General features: G+C 42.4%; 2 protein-coding genes across 2 annotated transcripts in view; both read right to left on the bottom strand.

The window, feature by feature from the left end:
- LOC138453013 (zinc finger protein 84-like) overlaps positions 1 to 23,704 on the bottom strand; it is a 189,306-nt gene that overhangs the window by 85,522 nt on the left and 80,080 nt on the right. The gene's annotated exons all lie outside the window — the stretch shown is intronic.
- On the bottom strand, positions 17,893 to 20,151 carry LOC138452769 (zinc finger protein 568-like). Its single transcript, XM_069605114.1, has one exon. The coding sequence runs from the start codon at positions 20,149 to 20,151 to the stop codon at positions 19,039 to 19,041; it is 1,113 nt and encodes a 370-aa protein (XP_069461215.1). The 3' UTR covers positions 17,893 to 19,038.

Raw genomic sequence — 23,704 nt, 5'->3', positions numbered from 1 at the left:
TTTTCCCAGAAACTAAAAAATATAAGATTTTTCAATGGAAGATATCATAAAAGCAATAACCAATATGAACAATTTGAGGGCCTGCTGGATTGCCAATTCTTACTCTTAAAAATCAACCTGAATGGTGCATTAGGCGGTTAGGGTACCTGTTTAATACTATCAGAAGAAACATATTTATTTAGTTATTTTTACATTTATAGCACAAAACTCTCAGACATCTAGGCACCAGTTACAATAAGTGTGAAGGGACATTCTGCAAATTGCAAGACCACGAATGTGGGTTACATCGAGCAGGTGGTTATTGAGAGCATAATCTGGCAGAGCCACGCCTCATGGTGCTGGGGGGCTACATCAGGTATACAGATATACAAGTGACAAAATTAGGATAAGTGTACAGTCTGGCAAAGCCACACCTCATGATAGAGGGGCTACATCAGACATACAGATACGCAAGGGACAACATTAGGGTAGGTCTACAGTCTGGCAATGCCACGCCTCATGGTACGGGGGCTACATCAGGCATACAGATACGCAAGGGACAACATTAGGGTAGGTGTACAGTCTGGCAAAGTCACACCTCATGATAGAGGGGCTACATCAGACATACAGATACGCAAGGGACAACATTAGGGTAGGTCTACAGTCTGGCAATGCCACGCCTCATCGTATGGGGGCTACATCAGGCATACAGATACGCAAGGGACAACATTAGGGTAGGTGTACAGTCTGGCAAAGTCACACCTCATGATAGAGGGGCTACATCAGACATACAGATATGCAAGGGACAACATTAGGGTAGGTGTACAGTCTGGCAAAGCCACACCTCATGGTACGGGGGCTACATCAGGTATACAATTACGCAAGGGACAAAATCAGGGTTGGTGTGCAGTTTGGCAAAGCCACGCCTCATGGTACGGAGGGGCTAAATCAGTTATACAGATACAAAGAATAAGTAAATGCCAGAGTACTAAGATATCTAGTTACTGGTTATACATACAGGCAGGTAAAGTTATCAATTATCATGCGCAGCGTGAGGCTGGCAGTACAGATCAAGATGGTTGCAAGCAGATGATAAGTGTAGCCACTTCGGGAAGATCAAGGCCATCTCTCCTCCCTCTTTCTCTTCCTTTCCTCTGTTCTCCCCTGACAAGGGTTCTAGACAAGCCTGATCTATGAATGTCTTGTCAAAACAGGTTCTTCCCTGTTCTTCCAAAAAAATCAAAGACCACATTGACACCCCCGCTCCTGCCCTGGCTGACTTCTGCAACCACTCCTTCACCACTGGAGACTTCCCTTCTCCCCTGAAGCACTCTCTTGTGCACCCTCTTCTCAAGAAACCCTCAGCCGATCCCTCCCGCCCCGCTAACTATCGCCCGATCTCCATCACTCCTTTCCTGGGCAAACTCCTGGAAAAGCTGGCCATCTCCCAGTTTACTCTCCATACTGAATCTGATCTGTTGGTTGTCTTCATGACCATCAGTCTGGCTTCAGAGCAGCCAGAGGAACGGAACCTGCTCTCCTGAACACCTGTGAAGATCTGCTCTCTAATCTTGACTCCAGCCTTCCTACTGCCCTCATCCTACTTGACCTTTCCTCTGCCTTTGACACCATCCTGATCAATTGACTTCATGAAAACCTTGGTATCAAGAATCAGGCTTTGGAGTAGTTGACCTCCTTCCTCTTGGACCAGCCCTCCCAGGTCCAACTTGTGTCCTTTCTCTCCACCACATCCCTCTCCACATGTGGTGTCCCCCAGGGCTCTAACCTTTCTCCCTGGCTCTTTAATGTCTACTTGGCCCCTTTGGCCCATCTGATCTCTACTTTCTCCTCTAACTTTGTGTTACACGGATGACACTCAGGTCTCTTTCAGGCTCCCCTCAGCCTCCTCTTCTCTCTCACTCATTCCTGTCTATCCGCAATTCAGGATTGGTCCACCTCCAATGATCTCTGCCTTAATGCCAGTAAGGCAGAGATCCTTCTTATTGGGGACTCCTGCTCCTGCTTTCCCTCTCACTCTGGCCTCCCTCCTTGGGCACTCTTCATTCACCTTCCTGTGAGGCACAAAACCTTGGCGTCATCTTCAATTACACTCTCTCCTTCGCTCCTCACATCTCAGACCTCGCCAATTAGTCCCACTTCCAGCTACACCTCCTTAGAGGTATTCTTCCTTTTCTCACTTTCCCCCAGAAACTCACTGTCTCTAGAGCCCTGATTCTCTCTAGTCTGGACTACTGCAACAGCCTCTTTCTCAATGTGCCTTCCTCTACTCTCCGCCCTCTGCAACTAATCCAGACCAGGACTGCAAGACTTATCCTTGGTCTCAAGCCCAGGCACTGTATCTCTCCAGCCCTGAAATCTCTCCACTGGCACCCGGTGACTTCGAGGATCAAGTTCAAGACCCTCTGCATCGTCCACAAGGCATTCTGGGGCCGGGGACCGCACTGCATCCAACTCTCTCTTCCAAAATACTTTCTTTCTCGAGCCCTTCACTTAAGGGCTGCAACTGTAACCTCTACAGTCCCTTGCCTTCCTGAAGTTACCTAGAGCTGGGCAGCCCTGGTTGCACTTGCTCAGCGCATTGCTGCTCTGATCGCACTTCCCCTCCCTCTCCCTGGCACTTCCCCCTCTCCCTCCTCCTGCATTTTGGTGTTCCTGCACTTGCACGATCTGGTAAGTCACAAGGCCTAGTAACATCGTTTGTATTGTCCTCCCTGTCTTCCCACCTTTGCCTTGTCGCTCCGAGAAACACTTGTGTACAGCGTGTTATAAATGACTTATATCATATCATCATATTCCTGGAGAAGGCATCTCTAAGCGGTTGTCTTGTCTTCCTGGGATAGTGTATTTCATGGCCTATTGCCAAACAGCAGCTGCACAGCATGTACTACTCATTGTCTGTGTTCTGTCTGCAGGGCTTAAGGCCGCATTCCTTGTGCAATCTAAGCTCTGGGACCAGCTTCAGCTCAGCCTGGGATAAAGCAAATTAATACCTGATATTCTGGCCACATGAGTCTGTTTATTATCTTATATATTCTGTAGAGGGTTGGAGGAGCTGGCTCCATTGCATTATGTCTGCTTGCTGTGAGCTGCTACAGAGACTAAATAAATAAGCGGGGCGGCTGAGGCCATTAGTTCACTCCAGAGTTCAGCCAGAATGGGAGAGGCGGGATGGAAGGATTCCTGCCTCATGATATCCGCTCATAGTCATTATAACGTTTTTTTTTTCATATCCTCATATGATTCTAATGTGGCGCCATGCTTGTTAGTAGCAATGCACCCTGCGAAAGTCGTTTCCAACTTGTAAAATCTTTGAAAAACCTGTATTCTTACCTTGAGTTATCAGCACCTGGCTGGCAGCAGTATTCTGTGTAGGAAGCATGATTGACGTGCAGGAATGCTGGCTGGGAGTCAGCGACCATTTTTAAAGTTTAATTCGTCAAACTGTGAAGGGACCCTAGTGTCCACAAAATCGCATTTGGCATCTCCCAAGAAAGGTACTGTTAATACTCCATGTACTAAGCTGACTCCTCACCCATGGCGTATTAGGAATTAAAAAGGTTTTGTTAGTAATACTGCATCACAGCACTGCACATTCAGGGGCACTTGTTTGCGTTCATGTAGACCTGTCCTTGGAGGCTTTTTAACTGGCTGTTGGAGTGCTTGAGTATTAATGGATAGTTAAAAAAACAAATAGGACTTTCATGTCCTTGTGAACACAGTCATCCATCATGTAACAATTATAAGCCTAGTGACGGACTCGCAGCAGGAATTATCACAAACAATATGTTCACCTTAGAATAGGATGCTTCTGTTGGTTTCCATATAAAAAGAATCCTTAAGTCTTATGATTTAAGCGTGCACAAATACTTCTCTGCCGTATTCTAGTTCACTATTAATATCTTTATAGCGACTAGTAATCATAACCACGTCACACTTTCCACTGTGTGCACAGGAACAAGAAAACAGCCACTTTACATGACTGAATATGGAGCAGTAGCAAAGGAAAATGGATAAGAACAACAATGACATGTACACAGGTCTAAATAGGCAAGTAGACTGCCTAGTCGCGTTAACAATTCAACTTACCATCAGAATTGTATAAATAATGTATAGGATCTATTCCACAGCAGACTGGATATTGATTAGTGCAAGACGGAAGCATCAAAAGATAGAGGTTGCATCTCTGACTGACAGAGTGTCGAGTAGTCTCAATCATGAATCCTCCTGTGCTAACATGAAGAACTGATCATGGCTACAAACACTCTCCTTAACAGTCTATAAGAGAACTGCTGAATGTCAGTGGCTTAAAACAATAATATACAAGTGTTGGTGAAGAATAGATTAACCTTTTTGATCCTTTAGAAATAAATTCAGGAAGGTAAAACCTCTAATACAAACATGCATGTTCTGAGTCCGAAGATATGTAGCCTGCTTTAAAACGCCTGAATCAATCAATCACGTGTTTTCAAGTTAAAAATGAATAGGGAAGGATAGAACTGCTATGCAACAATCTTACTAGCTTTACATTTTTACTAATTTGAAAACCAACATGATCACTTTGTTTATTTTTCCATTTATTTTATTTTCTTCCTCATTTATTAACAAGTGCAACCATTATTGTGATGGAAAATGTCCGCCTTGACCACTGTTAATGTCAATGCTACCATAGAAAGACTAATAGAGTTACTATATGAATATTCTCAGCACAGAACAACCTACCCTGGTATGTTTTCACTGTGTATTTTCACTACAAAAGGTTTTTGGGTGGAGTGTCCAATCCATGAGCAGTTCTACGCCCCACACCTAGTGAATAACCGCGTTTCTAAGTCACCACTGACTGAACATGGACAATCAATCTGAGGATTGATTTGCTACTAGATTGCGCTTGGCACTCACTAGAAGATGTGGGTGCAGCAGCATGTCACATCTAGACAAAATTGTGAAGATTAGGTTGCGTCACATCCAGTTAGAACTGTGAAGATTAGCTTGCGTCACATCTAGACAAAATTGTGACGATTAGCAGGTGTCGCATCGGGACAGAATTGTGAAGATTAGCCTGCGTCACATTTAGAAAGAATTGTGAAGATTAGCTTGCGTCATATCCAGACAGAATTGTGAAGATTAGCTTGCGTCACATTTAGAAAGAATTGTGAAGATTAGCTTGCGTCACATCCAGACAGAATTGTGAAGATTAGCCTGCGTCACATCTAGACAGAATTGTGAATACTAGCAATCAACCCTCTGCATACACTTCTCACATACTCCAATAAAACATCCAGAACTCTTCAACACAGCAAACACTTCACAACACTGCAACAAGACATAGCACCCACCACCTTGTACAACACCACATGACGTCCGCCTCCCAAATCTTGCACCCAAGCTTAGCGAACAGTACATCCGAACTGAAGTTGCCAACAGCACATTACAGCTCTATTGCTCTTTTTTCCTGCTCCTACCACTACCGCCCTCTTATTTTCACAGAACTGCCAGAGCGCCAAGAGACCACGCAAGTGGCACCTGTGTGCAATATAAAACCTTTAACATTATGTGCATTGCTAGCTTCTGCATGCCTCGAAAGTAAATGCTGGGATGAAGAAGTAGAACATGGAGGTAATTAACATATTACCTGGTAATCATCATTACTACTAGTACTACTCTTCCTCGGCACAGTGCTTACTACCTACATCACCCAGCCGGCATGGTATGGAGGGACAATGACTATGAAAAGAAACTAAAATATTATGGGATACTTGGGGATTATCTCTCCAGAGGGATTCAGACAGAATTTACACTCAAAATGTGTTCCTGTCAAAGAGATTGATACCTGTAAATAAGTGCTGTGACGAGGAAGAAGACTAGGAGTAACGATGATTAATGAAAATTAATCTGATCATTGACCAACAGTGGACCTGATTCATGGAAGTGTTTTATAATGGTGCAACCCCATAGGAAAATGCTCTGTGAATCAGGCCCATTGTTACTTGCAAAAACGTCAAAAATCTGAATCATGTTTGCTGTGGATTATATATTATTTCATCTTAATGGCTTATTAAATGTACTTCAACCACCAAAGTGGCCTCCTGGAGCTAAATTGAAAATGCTACAGCCTTGGAAGAGGAATTCATCAGTGCAGTGCGGCACGCAGAGAAGCTGCAGCCAGCCATATATTTATTAAATACATTTTGTTCTTGGGACAATGAAAAGGGCAGATTCCGATTTTAAAGTTTGTGTGGGGGTTTATTTCTGAAAACTGTTGCACAAACTTGTTACGCGCTGTATGTCCCATGCAACAAGACTTTCCTTTAATTCTGCATTCAATGGGAAACCGGTGAATGGAGAGAAAAGCCGGATATTGGCAAGGATTTGGCCTTAGTTGCCACACTTTCAACATAACTACAGCCGCTTCAATGGCACAACCCTTCCAACTCGGTTGGCCAAACTGCCCTATTATTGAAAGTACAAGACACCACGAAATAGCCCAAAGAGTAAAGAGGATGAGGGAGAGATTGCAGATAGGTAGGTCCTTTCCTAGGCAAACAAAGGGTTGCCATTAAATCAGGAATGCATTCACACATGCACACACACACACACCTGCTTTTAGTGTATGCGTCTATTGCCTCATAGACCACTAACAGGGTTTCTGCTTCTCGGAGGTTGTTAATAACACACAGCACATGTGTTGTATCATGCAGAGAAGTTAATGCATACACTAAATATACATACACTGGTGATACAGGTTTCTTTAAAAGAGTTCCCGGTTATCATAAACAGTGCCTTTGGTGTTGAACTCCAGATTGCTGATTGGAAAGGATCTAAAATACTGCTAATCTCAGAGGACTGAAGCTGGCCACACAGGGCAGATTAGAAATAGGGTGGAAGATTGAACCATTACATGGATCAGCTGATGAATTCTTGAGCAGGGGGTTGCAGTTGCATATTTCAGAGATGACATCAGGATTCCTTAACACAGATCGTTATTAACTATATTTTTAATAACATTGCAAAAGGTGTCAGCGAGGACACTTTCAAGTACTTCTGGAGGACAGGGGTCTTTTGTAGACCCAGAACATTTGCTTAGATCAGAAGAACGGGGGTGGGTAGAGTAGTTGAGTTGGGTAGAGTAGTTGAGGTGGGTAGAGGAGCTGAGGTGGGTAGAGGCGGGTAGAGTAGCTGATGTTGGTAGAGTAGTTGAGGTGGGTAGAATAGCTGAGGTGGTAGAATAGCTGAGGTGGGTAGAGTAGTTGAGGTGGGTAGAGTAGCTGAGGTGGGTAGAGTAGCTGAAATTCTAGGAATTATCAATTCCACTCTGTAGGGTCTACAATAAGTGTCTGAGCCGGATGTTTGGCATTAGACTGAATTTGTGAAAAGATATTTTTCACAATAACCTAAAATAACTGGCAATGCTATCCTGTAATGATTGGGGTGGGGTGACCACATTTTGCATAGCTGCAGGTGCACACAGCTCGTGGATAATTAAGGTTCTTCCTAGGAACGTCCGGCCATCACAAGATGCACAGTACTCTTTTAGCGCAAGGAAGCATTTCTGTACTGTCTATTAAGCAGAAGAAACTTAAATCATGATGATAGAGTCAACGTTAATTCACCAGTTTCGATTCAGTTTCTTTTTTGATCCTTAATAAGTAAGGTGTAAACAAATTGTTTCTTGTTTCTGTTTTGGGATGACTAAAGGGATGTTCTGTGATCTATGCATACCAGCCCAGAGCTTATGCTCACATTACAGGTATGCACAGTGCAGATGTGTCTGTTTCTTTTACCACAGGTACAGCATACAAGGCCTGTGTTCTTCCATGAGTGACCCCACCGTCTGGCATTAAGCAATAGTATATCCTGGGGTAGTGAGGTGGGCAATTTCCTGGCCATACAAGCAGTAGGATTAGAATTCCCCTAAATTGCCCATGTTAGGGAGGCATCACCATTCATCCAGGGTTGCTGCACTGGAAACATGGTACTTAGAGCGGGGTTCCCCCTCACCATATGAGCGCCATGTTAACACCCTGCTGCCAGCGGCCCTCTCCTCTTCGCTGCACCTAACAGACCCTGCCTGAGCACCCTGTACCTCTCCTTACATACTTAGGGTGGGGCAAATGGCTCCCCCCTCCTGCCAGCACTGCACTCCCCGTACTGGCACTGAAATCACCCAGCCCCCTCACCACAACCCTTATCTTTTTAGGGTAGGGGGCCTACCTCATTATGTTTGTACCTGGTTGCTGGGAACTAACCATTTCTCAGCAACCACTCCAGGCAGATTACGATAACATGGTGGAGAAAATACGACGAAAATGTAAACTCCTGACAGCTCAAGGATATACCCTAAACAAGAAATATGGGAAGTTTTCGATAAAACCTGTAGTCCAATTTTACATGGCAAAGTCCATTCCAGCTCTAAGTTTTGGCGCTGAAGCAATGCTGGGATGCCCGGCTCAGATATGGCCGTGGTGCGAAAATACATTCTGGAGCAAAGTATTAGTACTGCCCAGAGGGACCCCAAACGCTTGTATTAGATTTGAACTTGGTCTGATTTCAATCAATGCAAAAGTTATATAGAACATGCTGTCTATTTACAGGAAAGTCTTGGGAGCCGACGATCTTCCACAATATCAAATCCTACGTAGCAATCCAAAACATTTTAATGCCTCAATATTAAGCAGTTGGAAACTTACGTGTGCTACTCTTCTGAAACAACTGCAGGTACATCCGGACACACTAATCCAAAACCCGAATGCTGTAAAAAAGAAGCTATGGCTTCAGGATTGGTGTGAAAACCAAGATCAAAGAGTTATGCATAGATGTATGGACCAAATTGCACCAGAGTCGCGTGCAATGAACACTCTCCCAAATTACCTGTAAAAGTTTCCATGTAACAAAAAAAGGCACACGTTCTTGAAGTTTAAGATGAATTTGTTTCAAACAAAAGCAATAATGAACATAAGAAAGAAAGAAAAAGATCCAGAAGAATATTGTAGATTCTGTAAAACAGAGAAAGAAACACTAAAACACCTAGGGCCTCATTGCGAGTCATGCCAGTAAGGGAAAAATGATGCCGGTATGTAGATACCGGCATCATTTAACGTTCCGTAGCATTCTGACCCGCAAACCCGGTATGAACGGCACATATAATAGCGGCATAGGCGCGTACACGCGCCTCTTCAGATAGTAAATATCGGCATGCTGATAATAGGGGGCAATCACAACCCACGCAAACATGCAAATATCGGCATCGCGAACACGGTAACAACGGGCTACATGATGCCGGAAAAACAGGCATCGCGGACCACCCGCAAACAGCAACCAAGATACAAGGCAGCTGCCACAGGTGCACACAATCCCCACAGGTGGAGTCAAAGGAGGCTGCGCCAGTATGAACTGAGAACACCCACACACCACAACCCCCCCAAAGGTGTAGGCAATGCAGAGTGAGCCAGTACAAAAGGCCAGTGTGACCATGCATAGCAAAGAGTATACTGCATGAATTGGAGGCTAAACATTGTCGCACTGCCACAGCACATCTGCCTCAGCATGCATGCTTATACCCTGCATCATCTATTCAACCCCATCCAGTGTTCCACACCTCTTTACAGTATACATTCCATATAGGTGACTATTTGGTACACGTACAGGGACATGTGCATACTCACACCTAATAGCTGCTGCCATGACCGTGCTCCCTGAAGGTGTCAGTTCAGAGTGACACACGCCTATTTGTATCTGCTTGCAGGTGATGGAGGATATCCCTTGAGGCCGTGGCTACTTACCCCTGTGCGGAACCCGCAGAACAGCTATGAAGAGGAGTACAATCGTGTGCACACTCGAACCCGTGTTGTGATTGAGCAGACCTTTGGCCTGTTGAAGGCGCGGTTCTGCTGCCTAAGCAGGTCTGGTGGGGCACTCCTGTATATGCCTGAGAAGGTGGCAAAGCTCACCATGGCCTGTGTCATGCTGCACAACATGTGCGTCCAAAGGAATGTACCACTGCCACCTGACATTGACATGCATGGCCCGGGTGAGGATGAAGGGAATGGAGACGGAGGCGAAGGAGCCCCCCTGCCAGTACGTGATGCACGGGATGGCCATGCTGTACGCCAAGCACTAATTGACGAATACTTTTAAGACACAGGGACCATGAATGACTTTTGTCAGTCAGACACTGGGCCAATGTGAACATGCACAAAGGGAATGTTGTAATTTGGACACTGAACACCGTAACACATTAAATGGATGCACACCAAAAATAACAATGTCCAGCCAGGGATTGTTCTCCAGAAAACTTGTGTATTATATGAAAGTGCAAAACTGTGCCCACTCCCCCCTCCCACAATCCCCCAACAAACTCCCTCACCCACCCCACAAATCCCAAATGTCCCCATGTGCGCAACAAACAGTGTTGCCTTCACCAATGTTACTCCTCACATTTTTTTCCATTTTTCAGAAAGTTACTTTTTGGCGACTTTTGGGTCTGGGGGTTCCATGTCCATGTGCCGTGCGCTCCTGCGCGTTAAGCGCACAGGGCTAGATTGAACAGAGGTGGAAGGTGTTGACGTGGTGGATGTGTCAATTGTCAATCCCCTTGCAGACCCATAGTGTGGCTGCTGCACTTGCCTGATGTTGGCCCATAGGGCCTCGGTCAGTGACCCCATGCACTGCCTGAATGCAGACGTGGACACCTCCACGGCAGCTGTATTTGCAGCAATGGCTGTGGCTATGGCCTTCATGGCCTCATTACCGGCAACGACCTGTTGCCGCATAATCTGCAGCATCTCGTCTTGGCGGGCGTCCACCCTTGACAGACGGACCTCAAAGGGGGTTTCTGTCGCAGGTGTACCGGTGGCTGGTGGGGTGGTGGAAGGCAGGGTGGTGGAAGGCAGGGTGGTGGAAGGCTGGGTGGTGGAAGGCTGGGTGGTGGCAGGCAGGGTGGTGGAAGGCAGGGTGGTGGAAGGCAGGTTGGTGGAAGGCTGGGTGGTGGAAGGCTGGGTGGTGGCAGGCACCTGCATGGGGCCCTCGTCCTGGGCACTGTCGTCCGCGAAAATGCCGATGTCCGAATCTCCTAGGTCGGAGTCATGGAGACATGGGTCATCCAGGCTCTCTGTCTCCACAGGGGGGCAGGGGGTGCCAATGGATGTTGGGCTGGCCAATCCCAAAGATTCTTCGGCCTATTCGACCACCTGGTGGCCGGTGGTACAGCTGGCACTATCGCAGCAGGTGCACCCTGCAGAGATGATGCCTTGTGTGGCACACTGGGAGTGGTCGCAGGGAATTTTTTGGAGGAGGGGGTTGCGGTGGCCCTGGTCCCCTTGCGTGCACTGGATGTGCTTGCCCCCCTGTCCTGGGTTCCACCTTCCTCATCGGTGCCTGGGGGATAGAAGAGATGCAGGTCATCAGCGAGATTGCCAAATGGCAGCTGTGATTTGTTGCAGTGTAATATCTTGATACATTCAGGCATGATTTCATTTCTGTTGTGTGGCATTTGGTGTACTGAGGGGACATGTTGGCAATGATTGCATGGTTGGTGGCAATGGATTGTCTAGGTGTGGGGGGGCATGGGCATGGATGGGTCATGTTGCACCTCTGTTGGGTTTACATATTTCACGCAGCAAGCATGTGGTGCAGGGGGTGGCAATCAGTATTCTGTTGGTGAGTTGATGTTGCCTTGGGTAAAGGAATTGCCTTGCCTAATCGGACTCCCACCTCACTTGTGTCACATCATGTTTTGTTATTGGTGGATGTGATGGTTCCCTCACCTTCCTCTGTTGTGGTAACTGCCCCGAACTCCTGCTCTCCGATCCCCTCTATGGATTCTGGGTCGATGAATCCACTTGCAATCTCCTCCCATGTGGTGAGCTTAACAGGGGAGTGTGTGCCACCGCCTGTCGCCATTGCGGCCCTCCGGTTCTCCGCAAGGATCTTCCGGACACGGAGGCGGAGGTTGTCCCAGCGCTTTCTGCAATGCCGGACACTCCTTGGGGTGCTTCCCACTGCTGTTACCCTCTGCGCAACCTCCTGCCACACCTGTTTTTTACGCGTTTGGGCCGCATGCTTCAGGTCCGTGCTTCGAATTATGTCAGCATGCTGTTGTAGGGTGTCCACTAGCATTGTCAATTCAGCATCTGAAAAGCGCTGCTTCCTCTTCCTTTGTGAGCTTTTTCCAGTGGCCTTTGACATCCTGGTTGTGTTTTGGCACTCAACAACACGGGTGTAGTGGTAGTAATGGAGGATGGCAATGGATTGTGTTTTTAAAGATGGCCGCCGGCCCATTTCCCGTTCCTGCGCAATGATGTAATTTCCGGGTCCGTTTTTTGCGAACACGGTAATAACATGCCGGTATTACCGTGCCGGTATTTATGGGTTAGTGTGAGGCGGTAGCGCAATGGGCGGGTCCCGCAATGCCGGTATAGGGGGCTTGGAGGCCCTTTACCGGCATGGCGGTATTGCCACTACCGGCATGGGGGAACGCGCATGCTCGTGCACTCGTAATGACCCGCTATTAGCGGGTTCATACGTGCACGGAAACGCTCATTGCGGCATGCCGGTAATGAACCCGGTTTTACCGGGCAACTCGTAATGAGGCCCGTAGTGTTATACTGCAAAGAATTGCGGGATGAAAGGACTCTTCATCTGGGATCGGAAATATCAAAAAGACCCTCTCTTAATGGCGAAGAGTGGTGGCTTGTTCTTGCAGAGCGAGCTGAACTGAAACTAACTTTTGCTCTAATATCTTTCTTAGAAAAACTCGAAGGCAAAATGTTAGAATATCAGATATGCTGAAATTACTAAGGGTTGAGAATAAGAAAATGAATTAAATCCGAGGTTGAATACCTTAGTAAAGACAAAGCATAGAAAGAATAGTCTAGATAATAGACAAATGGTTGTAGAATTTAATGATGAATTGGAAATATTTTAATTTTTTTTTATTCTTTGGCTTTTATCAGAAAGTAATTGGAACATTATGATGAATTGAAAATATTTTTAAAAGTTTGTAATGAACTATATAAAATAAATAATAATAATAAATTACCTTTTTAACCCTGCCTTCACCCCACAGAAAGGGACAGCTTTATTAACCATGCCCTCTGGCCGTAGAAAGGGATATGGACCCGCAAACATTGTTAAACACCCTTGCTGCACTCGGGCCTTTAACTCGGCATTAGGTGTCCATAGCTGCGGCTACGGCTATGAAGCTTAATTATAGCCAGCCAACTGGGTCATGAGAAAGTCAATCTGATAGGCGATTTGTTGACCCAAATGAAAAGAAAGATGTGGATGAACGGAAGAAACATTGACAGGAAAGAATACCAAGTTTGTACATTTTCACTTGATGTGTGGGTGTCATAATCTGTTTAAATAAAGGGAGTCTATCAGGTCCACGTGCATATTTAAATCACCTAAACCAACTGGATTCTTCCGACCCATGAGGGGTTCAGCAACCAGGTCCACTCAGTCTGGGGAACAAAGCCTGATGTTACTCTGTATACAAACAAAAAGTACTTTGCAGCACCTCAAACGGCCTCACAGCTAGACTCTCAATGATACCCTAGGCTGGCTATCACAGCCAGACTGCCGTCAAGTTTTACCGTCCCGACCAATAATTGTGACATCACTGATACAACAAATGCAGATTTTTATATGATAAAATATTATGACAAATCTATCTGACAAACACAATTCTTCACACCATCCAATGAAGAGATTAGCATAAGTTGTGCAAAGATGCACCCTGTCTACATTTACTTTAATTGTAGAAAACATTTCTGGTTAAACAAAATGTAGTTATATTGCAATACCAGTTTCGCCAAGCATCGGGGTATGGCTTTGGAGGGCTGGCAACTCGCTAATCTAGAATATATGAGATCCTTCATACCATCCAGGTGGTAAACGTCAGTGTGCAATAAAACAACCTTCACAGGATATTTCTTCCCATTTAATCAAAATACCTTTCGTGTCACAAATAAAATCTCAGTATAGTTAATAATTCTGAAAAAGAAATCAATATATCTAAACACATTTTGCGTACGATTTAATGTGACAAACAGGTTTTACTGCAGGTGACCCAGTCAATTCGGTATCCCTACATATTATCCCCACCAAAATTATCGCCATTTATATGGTCGTCTGGAACGCCATAGGCGATCATTTTTGGGGGAGATAATTTGTGGGAGCAGGGGATGCCGGGGTGTCCCGCGGACATTTAAAAATAATGCAGGGTTGTGGGGGTGTCCCTCGCAGGGTCCATGCCTCAATATCGCCACACAAATATGACGATATTTTTGTATCGCAATATTTTTGCGGGGATATTAACACATGGAACCCTCAATTCATGTACTTATGGGAGAATATAGATCATAGCAATTCGAGGATTTAATGTTGCTTAACACCCATATGCCTCTGATGTGATCATGCCAGTTACTTTCCAATCCATCAAAAGTGTATAGAGATACATTTTATGTTTAAGCAATAGGACCCAAGCTGGCAGGCTGGATAGGGTGGTAACGGGCCGGGGGCCTTATCGATGAGCCCCAGCTCCGTTACCACCTGATCTTGCCCTCCTGCGAGGGTTTCATTACTATTAGCACCACGTTTTTTAATCTGGAAGCCTGGCGTATTGACACCAATGTCATTTTGTTTGAATGAACAGTGCTTGCGGCGTCCCGTACATTCAACAAAATATGTACCTAAGATGGCTGCCGTGGAGCAGCAAGTGGGGCTCCATGTGGGGCAGGGATGCAGAGAGGCGATGAATCAGGTAAGTGTGACAGGGTCCTGGGGAGCGAAGGGAACAGTGACTGGAGGAAAGTGGATGGTGGGGGGGAGATGGTGGGGCGGGAGAGCAGTCTACAGGTTGCTCAGAATGTGCACCTAGATTGTGGGATTTAGCCCACAATCCGAGCAACCTGATTGGCTGGCGCCAATGCCCAAGGTGGTAATAATTATTTCGATCCGCTGGATGTTGATGATAGGTCTGAGGATCATTTAACAGTTGGCAACTTTCATGAACATAATCAGTTATATTTAAAATAGATTGACACCTTCATCAGCTGGTAAGTTATTATGGTTATATAATGTTGGATATCAAGTAGGATTCTGTGGTCACTATTAATCAAATTAGATTGAATAGCATCTTTCAGATTTCCCCCCCAAAAAATGTTCTTCTAACATTGATGCTCTTTAATGCACATTTCCCAGCTATTTTTCATTGGAACTGTTTTGAAGTCAACAATGCCATATTTATAACAGGCTCTTCTACCTGTTCAAATGTTGTGCAAGAATGGGTTTACGGCGCCACAATATGCCTACAATATACCTACATTATTTTTTCAACATAATGTCCTTATGTGCTTGCATATAATTGAGGAGAATTTCCCGACTTTGTAAATATTAGGATAATGTTCTGACTCATTCCAGAATTAACAATCCTTTACACATACCCTTGCTGGTATGCTGCAAGAGAACAGACAGTTTTTCACTGCTCTATTCTAGAAAGGGAGTTACAAACTGAAGCATGAAACAACTTGTGCATCTAGCCTTTTGAGGGGTGTGACATCTGTGTAAGGATATACAGTGTTATTACCAAGTTAAACATGTACTGAAGTAGTGTATGTCATGCCTTTAAAATAGAAAATCAGGATTTGTCAGCTCTTTGATTTGCCATCGGGTTTGATAATAGTTAAGAAATGAAGATGTTGAAATGAGTAGAGGATAAGCAGTGAATTCTTTTTTCAGACTATTCCCAAGCTTTAACAGGCATATTTATACACTGAGGGAAACAAAATAATACAAAGTGAACTTAAAAAACAAACCCAACTTTTAGAGCCTACTACACCTGGTCTTTCTGAAAAGAATTCAAACAAAGGAAGGAATAAATTAACTGCTGAAAACAAGATTAAAATGTTGCGCATGTGGATATATGGAACCACAATCTAGAGACAAGTGTTAAAAAAAATACATTGTTTGCGAAATCGATAAAACATCGCAATTTGAAGCAATTTATTTTTATTTATTAAATTGCATGAAATTCTACTTATAGTAGTGATTTGTGTTTCATTTTAAATCTGAAATCTGTACAACACGTAAGTATGTTTTAATAACTGACCTTCATTTAAATGATGAAAAACCGATCTTTAAACCTTGTTACTAAATATTATGGAATTCCCAGTTCATTTTAACATCAAAAGAAAAGAACGGTCACATATTCACCTACACAATTAGTAAAGCAAACCACATTTTTTAAAGAAGGCATTATAAAAGTACAATTAGGAAGTTACCAAATAGGACGGAATTTAGTATGAACATTTATGTACAGGTATAAGACATTAACAGCAAAATCACTTTCTTAGAAATAGAAGGAAGGAGTGTCATTTTGTTGCAACACCAGTTCATTTCACGTGCAAGCATTTTGTCAAGTTACTTGTGTGAAATCAAGTAACAAACACTAATTTAGTTTACTTTTTGCAGACATGCAGCCATCACATCAATTTGCGCACCAGTCTTTTGAAAAAAACACATAGTAAAATCTCAATTTCATTGTAAATAAACTTCACCTAATAAACACTTAGCTGACAAAGCTAGACACTATTGCAAATCCTCATCTCCTTCTTCATCTTTCTACACCGTCCCCAAATTTGCCAAAGAGTAAGTGGAACGGAAATTCTCCCTACCCCAAACAAAAACAAAAAGTATCACCTCTTGTACTAACCCTATTAACATTGCACCTGTTTTAGAAATATGTGTTAAATGAGTACATTTACGGAATAAAAAACAACATAGGACCAACTATTTCAAGTAAACAAGTGAATGCAACTGCCCTTAATCTCAATTAATTTCAGAGATATGCAAACAGGGTGCTCGAAGAAGAGCTATTACCTTTCCAACAAAAACTCTCAAAGTCATTGAGGAATTTAATGTCATTAGTTACTCCAGATGCCAATCCCATATAAAATGGTCAGGTTCTTCTGATAGGCTTCCAGTAAAAGGTGCCAACTTGTCTTCTATAACCAGGCCTGAAAATATGGCACTTAGCCATGCCAAGTGTTAGTGAAACATGATGTGAACATGAAAGTGAAGGCATACAATATCAAGCCAAATATCTGTTTTCAACATGTTAGAAATAAATACTTGTCTGACTCTGTATCCATACAAAATCATCACTTTCATCGATGATCAACATTTCTTTCTGCTAACTTGCCACTGTAAATGTTTGGCTGAATATCAGTGTCATCAGCAAACATGGGACACCGGATGGGGATGCTACCTAGTTGGGGAGGAAAGAAGAGTGTAGATCTGAGGGCATGTCCAGTAACACAGAGGCAAGTAGGCATCCCTGTTGTGTCCATTATGAATGGAAACAGTTTCTGTAACATCACAACGTATTCCACAGTTGGATTTTTATGCAAGCACTGACATTCAATTTCTATAAGAGGTGAAGCAGCCTTATGGTCATCACACTTATCAAATGCAGATTTAAAAGTTATATTCTTCCTTTCCTGTTCTCTCAACTAGCCAAGAATGGAAGTATACGTAAATGGTTGTACGCCCGTTGCCCCCCATAAACCCACCAGCAAAAAAGTGTTTAATAGCTGGGAAAGCAACTTTGTGAATCATGCCACAAGGACAGCTTTTTATGAGCCATTTTATGAAAGCATTCATTATGTCTGCTAACATGTCTAAAAATTAAACAATGTGTACACACATACTCTACATTTCTTTACAAATGTATTTTCCTTGCAAAAGGAAAATACAATTTGAAACATTGGGTATGTTTTTCAATTAACATTATAAAGTGTCGATATCGACCTGATTTAGTTAAATGTCTAACATAAAATCTCACTTTCTACTGGTTATATAGGCATATATATGATTTTAAGGAAAACACCTATATAAAACATGTAGTAGCTAGTTCTTAAAAAACGATCAATTTCTATATAAACCATGTGTATTACTCTGTTCATTGACTATGTGGACAAATTTATTAATGAAGTAAATCATTAAAAAAATATAAAAGGAAACAGTCAACACACCACATTGTGGTTATCTTACTGTTAGTAAAACATTTCAAACCATTGTAATCCATTGAGAAATCTTCAGTTGAAATTAGATTACGGCTGTAGTGTAAAAACTAATACTCACTGAAATATAAACATACACACACTATTTTCCCATAAACTTATAGTTGATGGAACAGCTTATATAATTGGATTCAAAAAGTATGGAAAGACATTTCCAAGAATGCTCAAGCAATGGCACTTGGTGCAAGAGCTACCTGGAGTAATGAGGAACACTACAACTCAAAAATTAATGTAGACTATATGAATGCATAATGACATGAAATCACATGAAAGAGCCAACAGCTACACCATGTAAGCATGACAATTAAACGTCAACTCTACTGAACCAGCTTCCTGTATGCATATCTGCAGATGCATTCTTATAATACCTTGCATCTTTTCTTGTGCCAGTAAATAGTCTTCCTCTTAGATATCACCTCAGACAATCCTGATACACTATTACTTGAGACGCGTGCCAACTGATATCATTTTTCACTTATGCTTTTGTGGTCATCAATGCTCCCAAAACTAGATGGCTTTTCTGAGTAAAGCTTTCCTGATATTCTGTACAGCAATACTGTTTATCTTCTGTGGGGATGTTACATGTTGCATTCATGTCATTTATTAACAAAATATTTTTTTAAATTCATTGCTATCATATTTTATTTCACTTGAATGGATTCTCATATTCAATTAAAGTGCCTTTCCAACTGAAGCCTTTCAGCACATCTTTTCTGATAAAGCTTTTTGCCCGTGTTCATTCACTCATGTCGAATTAGACCAGTTGTTTTGTGAATCTTTACATGCATTAATTTCACTGAAGCAGCTTTTCTGGTTTGTGGGTTCTTTCATGTACAGTTAGATTGCCTTTATGAGTGAAGTGTTTCTGACATTCTGTGCAGTGATACGGTTTTTCTCCTGTGTGTGTTTTTTCATGTATAGTAAGATTGCCTTTCTGACTGAAGCATTTCTGACATTCTGTTCACTGATATGGCTTTTCTCCTGTGTGAGTTCTTATATGATGAATTAAAGTAATTTTATGACTAAAGCATTTATCACATTCTGTACACCGATATGGTTTTTCACCTGTGTGGGTTCTTACATGTTGAATTAATGTACATTTATGACTAAAGCTTTTCTGACATTTATTGCACCGATAAGGTTTTTCTCCTGTGTGGGTCTTTTCATGTAGAGTTAGATTGCCTTTATGACTGAAGCGTTTTTGACATTCTGTGCACTGATACGGTTTTTCTCCTGTGTGGGTTCTCTCATGTACAGTTAGGTTGCATTTTTGACTGAAGCTTTTCTGACATTCACTGCATTGATAATGTTTTTCACCTGCGTGACATCTCTCATGTTGAATTAGACCGCTTTTGTAAGCAAATCTTTTCTGACATTCTGTGCACTGATACGGTTTTACTCGTGTGTGAGTTTTTTCATGTACAGTTAGATTTCTTTTCTGGCTGTAGCATTTCTGATTTTCTGGACACTGATATGGTTTTTCTCCTGCATGGACTCGTACATGTTGAATTAAAATTATTGGATGACAAAAGCTTTTCTGACATTCACTGTACCGATCAGGTTTTTCTTCAGTATGAGTTTTTTCTTGTAGAGTTAGGTTGCATTTCTGATTGAAGCTTTTCGGATATTCTGTGTACTTATACGGTTTTTCTACTATGTGAATCTTTTCATGTACAGTTAGATTGCATTTCTGACTGAAGCTTTTCTGACAATCTCTACACTGATAGGGTTTTTCTCCTGTGTGTTCTTTTTGGTGTGAATTTAGAAAGCTTTCCTGACTGAAACATTTCTGACATTCTGTGCACCGATAAGGTTTTTCTACTGTGTGGGATTTTTGGTGTAGATTTAGATTGCTTCTCTGGCTAAAGCTTTTCTGACATTCTGTGCACTTATATGGTTTTTCCCCTGTGTGGGTTCTTACATGTTGAATTAAAGTAGTTTTATGACGAAAGCTTTCCGGACATTCACTGCACTGATAAAGCTTTTCGCCTGTGTGAGTTCGTTCATGCTGAATTAGAAGTCTTTTGTGAGTGAATCTTTTCTGACATTTTGTGCACCACCACTGACTGAACATGGACAATCAATCTGAGGATTGATTTGCTACTAGATTGCGCTTGGCACTCACTAGAATATGTGGGTGCAGCAGCATGTCACATCTAGACAAAATTGTGAAGATTAGGTTGCGTCACATCCAGTTAGAACTGTGAAGATTAGCTTGCATCACATCTAGACAAAATTGTGACGATTAGCAGGTGTCGCATCGGGACAGAATTGTGAAGATTAGCCTGCGTCACATCTAGACAGAATTGTGAAGATTAGCCTGCGTCACATTTAGAAAGAATTGTGAATATTAGCTTGCGTCACATCCAGACAGAATTGTGAAGATTAGCCTGCGTCACATCTAGACAGAATTGTGAATACTAGCAATCAACCCTCTGCATACACTTCTCACATACTCCAATAAAACATCCAAAACTCTTCAACACAGCGAACACTTCACAACACTGCAACAAGACATAGCACCCACCACCTTGTACAACACCACATGACGTCCGCCTCCCAAATCTTGCACCCAAGCTTAGCGAACAGTACATCCGAACTGAAGTTGCCAACAGCACATTACAGCTCCATTGCTCTTTTTTCCTGCTCCTACCACTACCGCCCTCTTATTTTCACAGAACTGCCAGAGCGCCAAGAGACCACGCAAGTGGCACCTGTGTGCAATATAAAACCTTTAACATTATGTGCATTGCTAGCTTCTGCATGCCTCGAAAGTAAATGCTGGGATGAAGAAGTGGAACATGGAGGTAATTAACATATTACCTGGTAATCATCATTACTACTAGTACTACTCTTCCTCGGCACAGTGCTTACTACCTACATCACCCAGCCGGCATGGTATGGAGGGACAATGACTATGAAAAGAAACTAAAATATTATGGGATACTTGGGGATTATCTCTCCAGAGGGATTCAGACAGAATTTACACTCAAAATGTGTTCCTGTCAAAGAGATTGATACCTGTAAATAAGTGCTGTGACGAGGAAGAAGACTAGGAGTAACGATGATTAATGAAAATTAATCTGATCATTGACCAACAGTGGACCTGATTCATGGAAGTGTTTTATAATGGTGCAACCCCATAGGAAAATGCTCTGTGAATCAGGCCCATTGTTACTTGCAAAAACGTCAAAAATCTGAATCATGTTTGCTGTGGATTATATATTATTTCATCTTAATGGGTTATTAAATGTACTTCAACCACCAAAGTGGCCTCCTGGAGCTAAATTGAAAATGCTACAGCCTTGGAAGAGGAATTCATCAGTGCAGTGCGGCACGCAGAGAAGCTGCAGCCAGCCATATATTTATTAAATACATTTTGTTCTTGGGACAATGAAAAGGGCAGATTCCGATTTTAAAGTTTGTGTGGGGGTTTATTTCTGAAAACTGTTGCACAAACTTGTTACGCGCTGTATGTCCCATGCAACGAGACTTTCCTTTAATTCTGCATTCAATGGGAAACCGGTGAATGGAGAGAAAAGCCGGATATTGGCAAGGATTTGGCCTTAGTTGCCACACTTTCAACATAACATCAGCACACGACGACTACCGGCCGCATACACCCCAGGCCCAGCCGACGGAACCACCAGGCTGAGGCTGCCAACAGCACATCACTGCAATCTTGCACTTTTCCAGCCTCCACCCACTAACCCACCCCTCCCTCCCTCTTTCAGAGCCGCCAGAGCAATTTATTTTTATTTATTAAATTGCATGAAATTCTACTTATAGTAGTGATTTGTGTTTCATTTTAAATCTGAAATCTGTACAACACGTAAGTATGTTTTAATAACTGACCTTCATTTAAATGATGAAAAACCGATCTTTAAACCTTGTTACTAAATATTATGGAATTCCCAGTTCATTTTAACATCAAAAGAAAAGAACGGTCACATATTCACCTACACAATTAGTAAAGCAAACCACATTTTTTAAAGAAGGCATTATAAAAGTACAATTAGGAAGTTACCAAATAGGACGGAATTTAGTATGAACATTTATGTACAGGTATAAGACATTAACAGCAAAATCACTTTCTTAGAAATAGAAGGAAGGAGTGTCATTTTGTTGCAACACCAGTTCATTTCACGTGCAAGCATTTTGTCAAGTTACTTGTGTGAAATCAAGTAACAAACACTAATTTAGTTTACTTTTTGCAGACATGCAGCCATCACATGAATTTGCGCACCAGTCTTTTGAAAAAAACACATAGTAAAATCTCAATTTCATTGTAAATAAACTTCACCTAATAAACACTTAGCTGACAAAGCTAGACACTATTGCAAATCCTCATCTCCTTCTTCATCTTTCTACACCGTCCCCAAATTTGCCAAAGAGTAAGTGGAACGGAAATTCTCCCTACCCCAAACAAAAACAAAAAGTATCACCTCTTGTACTAACCCTATTAACATTGCACCTGTTTTAGAAATATGTGTTAAATGAGTACATTTACGGAATAAAAAACAACATAGGACCAACTATTTCAAGTAAACAAGTGAATGCAACTGCCCTTAATCTCAATTAATTTCAGAGATATGCAAACAGGGTGCTCGAAGAAGAGCTATTACCTTTCCAACAAAAACTCTCAAAGTCATTGAGGAATTTAATGTCATTAGTTACTCCAGATGCCAATCCCATATAAAATGGTCAGGTTCTTCTGATAGGCTTCCAGTAAAAGGTGCCAACTTGTCTTCTATAACCAGGCCTGAAAATATGGCACTTAGCCATGCCAAGTGTTAGTGAAACATGATGTGAACATGAAAGTGAAGGCATACAATATCAAGCCAAATATCTGTTTTCAACATGTTAGAAATAAATACTTGTCTGACTCTGTATCCATACAAAATCATCACTTTCATCGATGATCAACATTTCTTTCTGCTAACTTGCCACTGTAAATGTTTGGCTGAATATCAGTGTCATCAGCAAACATGGGACACCGGATGGGGATGCTACCTAGTTGGGGAGGAAAGAAGAGTGTAGATCTGAGGGCATGTCCAGTAACACAGAGGCAAGTAGGCATCCCTGTTGTGTCCATTATGAATGGAAACAGTTTCTGTAACATCACAACGTATTCCACAGTTGGATTTTTATGCAAGCACTGACATTCAATTTCTATAAGAGGTGAAGCAGCCTTATGGTCATCACACTTATCAAATGCAGATTTAAAAGTTATATTCTTCCTTTCCTGTTCTCTCAACTAGCCAAGAATGGAAGTATACGTAAATGGTTGTACGCCCGTTGCCCCCCATAAACCCACCAGCAAAAAAGTGTTTAATAGCTGGGAAAGCAACTTTGTGAATCATGCCACAAGGACAGCTTTTTATGAGCCATTTTATGAAAGCATTCATTATGTCTGCTAACATGTCTAAAAATTAAACAATGTGTACACACATACTCTACATTTCTTTACAAATGTATTTTCCTTGCAAAAGGAAAATACAATTTGAAACATTGGGTATGTTTTTCAATTAACATTATAAAGTGTCGATATCGACCTGATTTAGTTAAATGTCTAACATAAAATCTCACTTTCTACTGGTTATATAGGCATATATATGATTTTAAGG

The sequence above is a fragment of the Ambystoma mexicanum genome, chromosome 4p (genome assembly GCF_040938575.1).
Source record: "Ambystoma mexicanum isolate Mex_15411 chromosome 4p, UKY_AmexF1_1, whole genome shotgun sequence".
Classification (NCBI taxonomy): domain Eukaryota; kingdom Metazoa; phylum Chordata; class Amphibia; order Caudata; family Ambystomatidae; genus Ambystoma; species Ambystoma mexicanum.
The sequence above is the reverse complement of the archived record's forward strand: the minus strand, read 5'-3'. Positions and strand labels throughout refer to the sequence as shown.

Bases quoted from the DNA above. Each gene is read 5' to 3' on its own strand.
- LOC138452769 (XM_069605114.1), bottom strand. From the start codon at position 20,151: ATGTTCAGTCAGTGGTGGTGCACAAAATGTCAGAAAAGATTCACTCAC.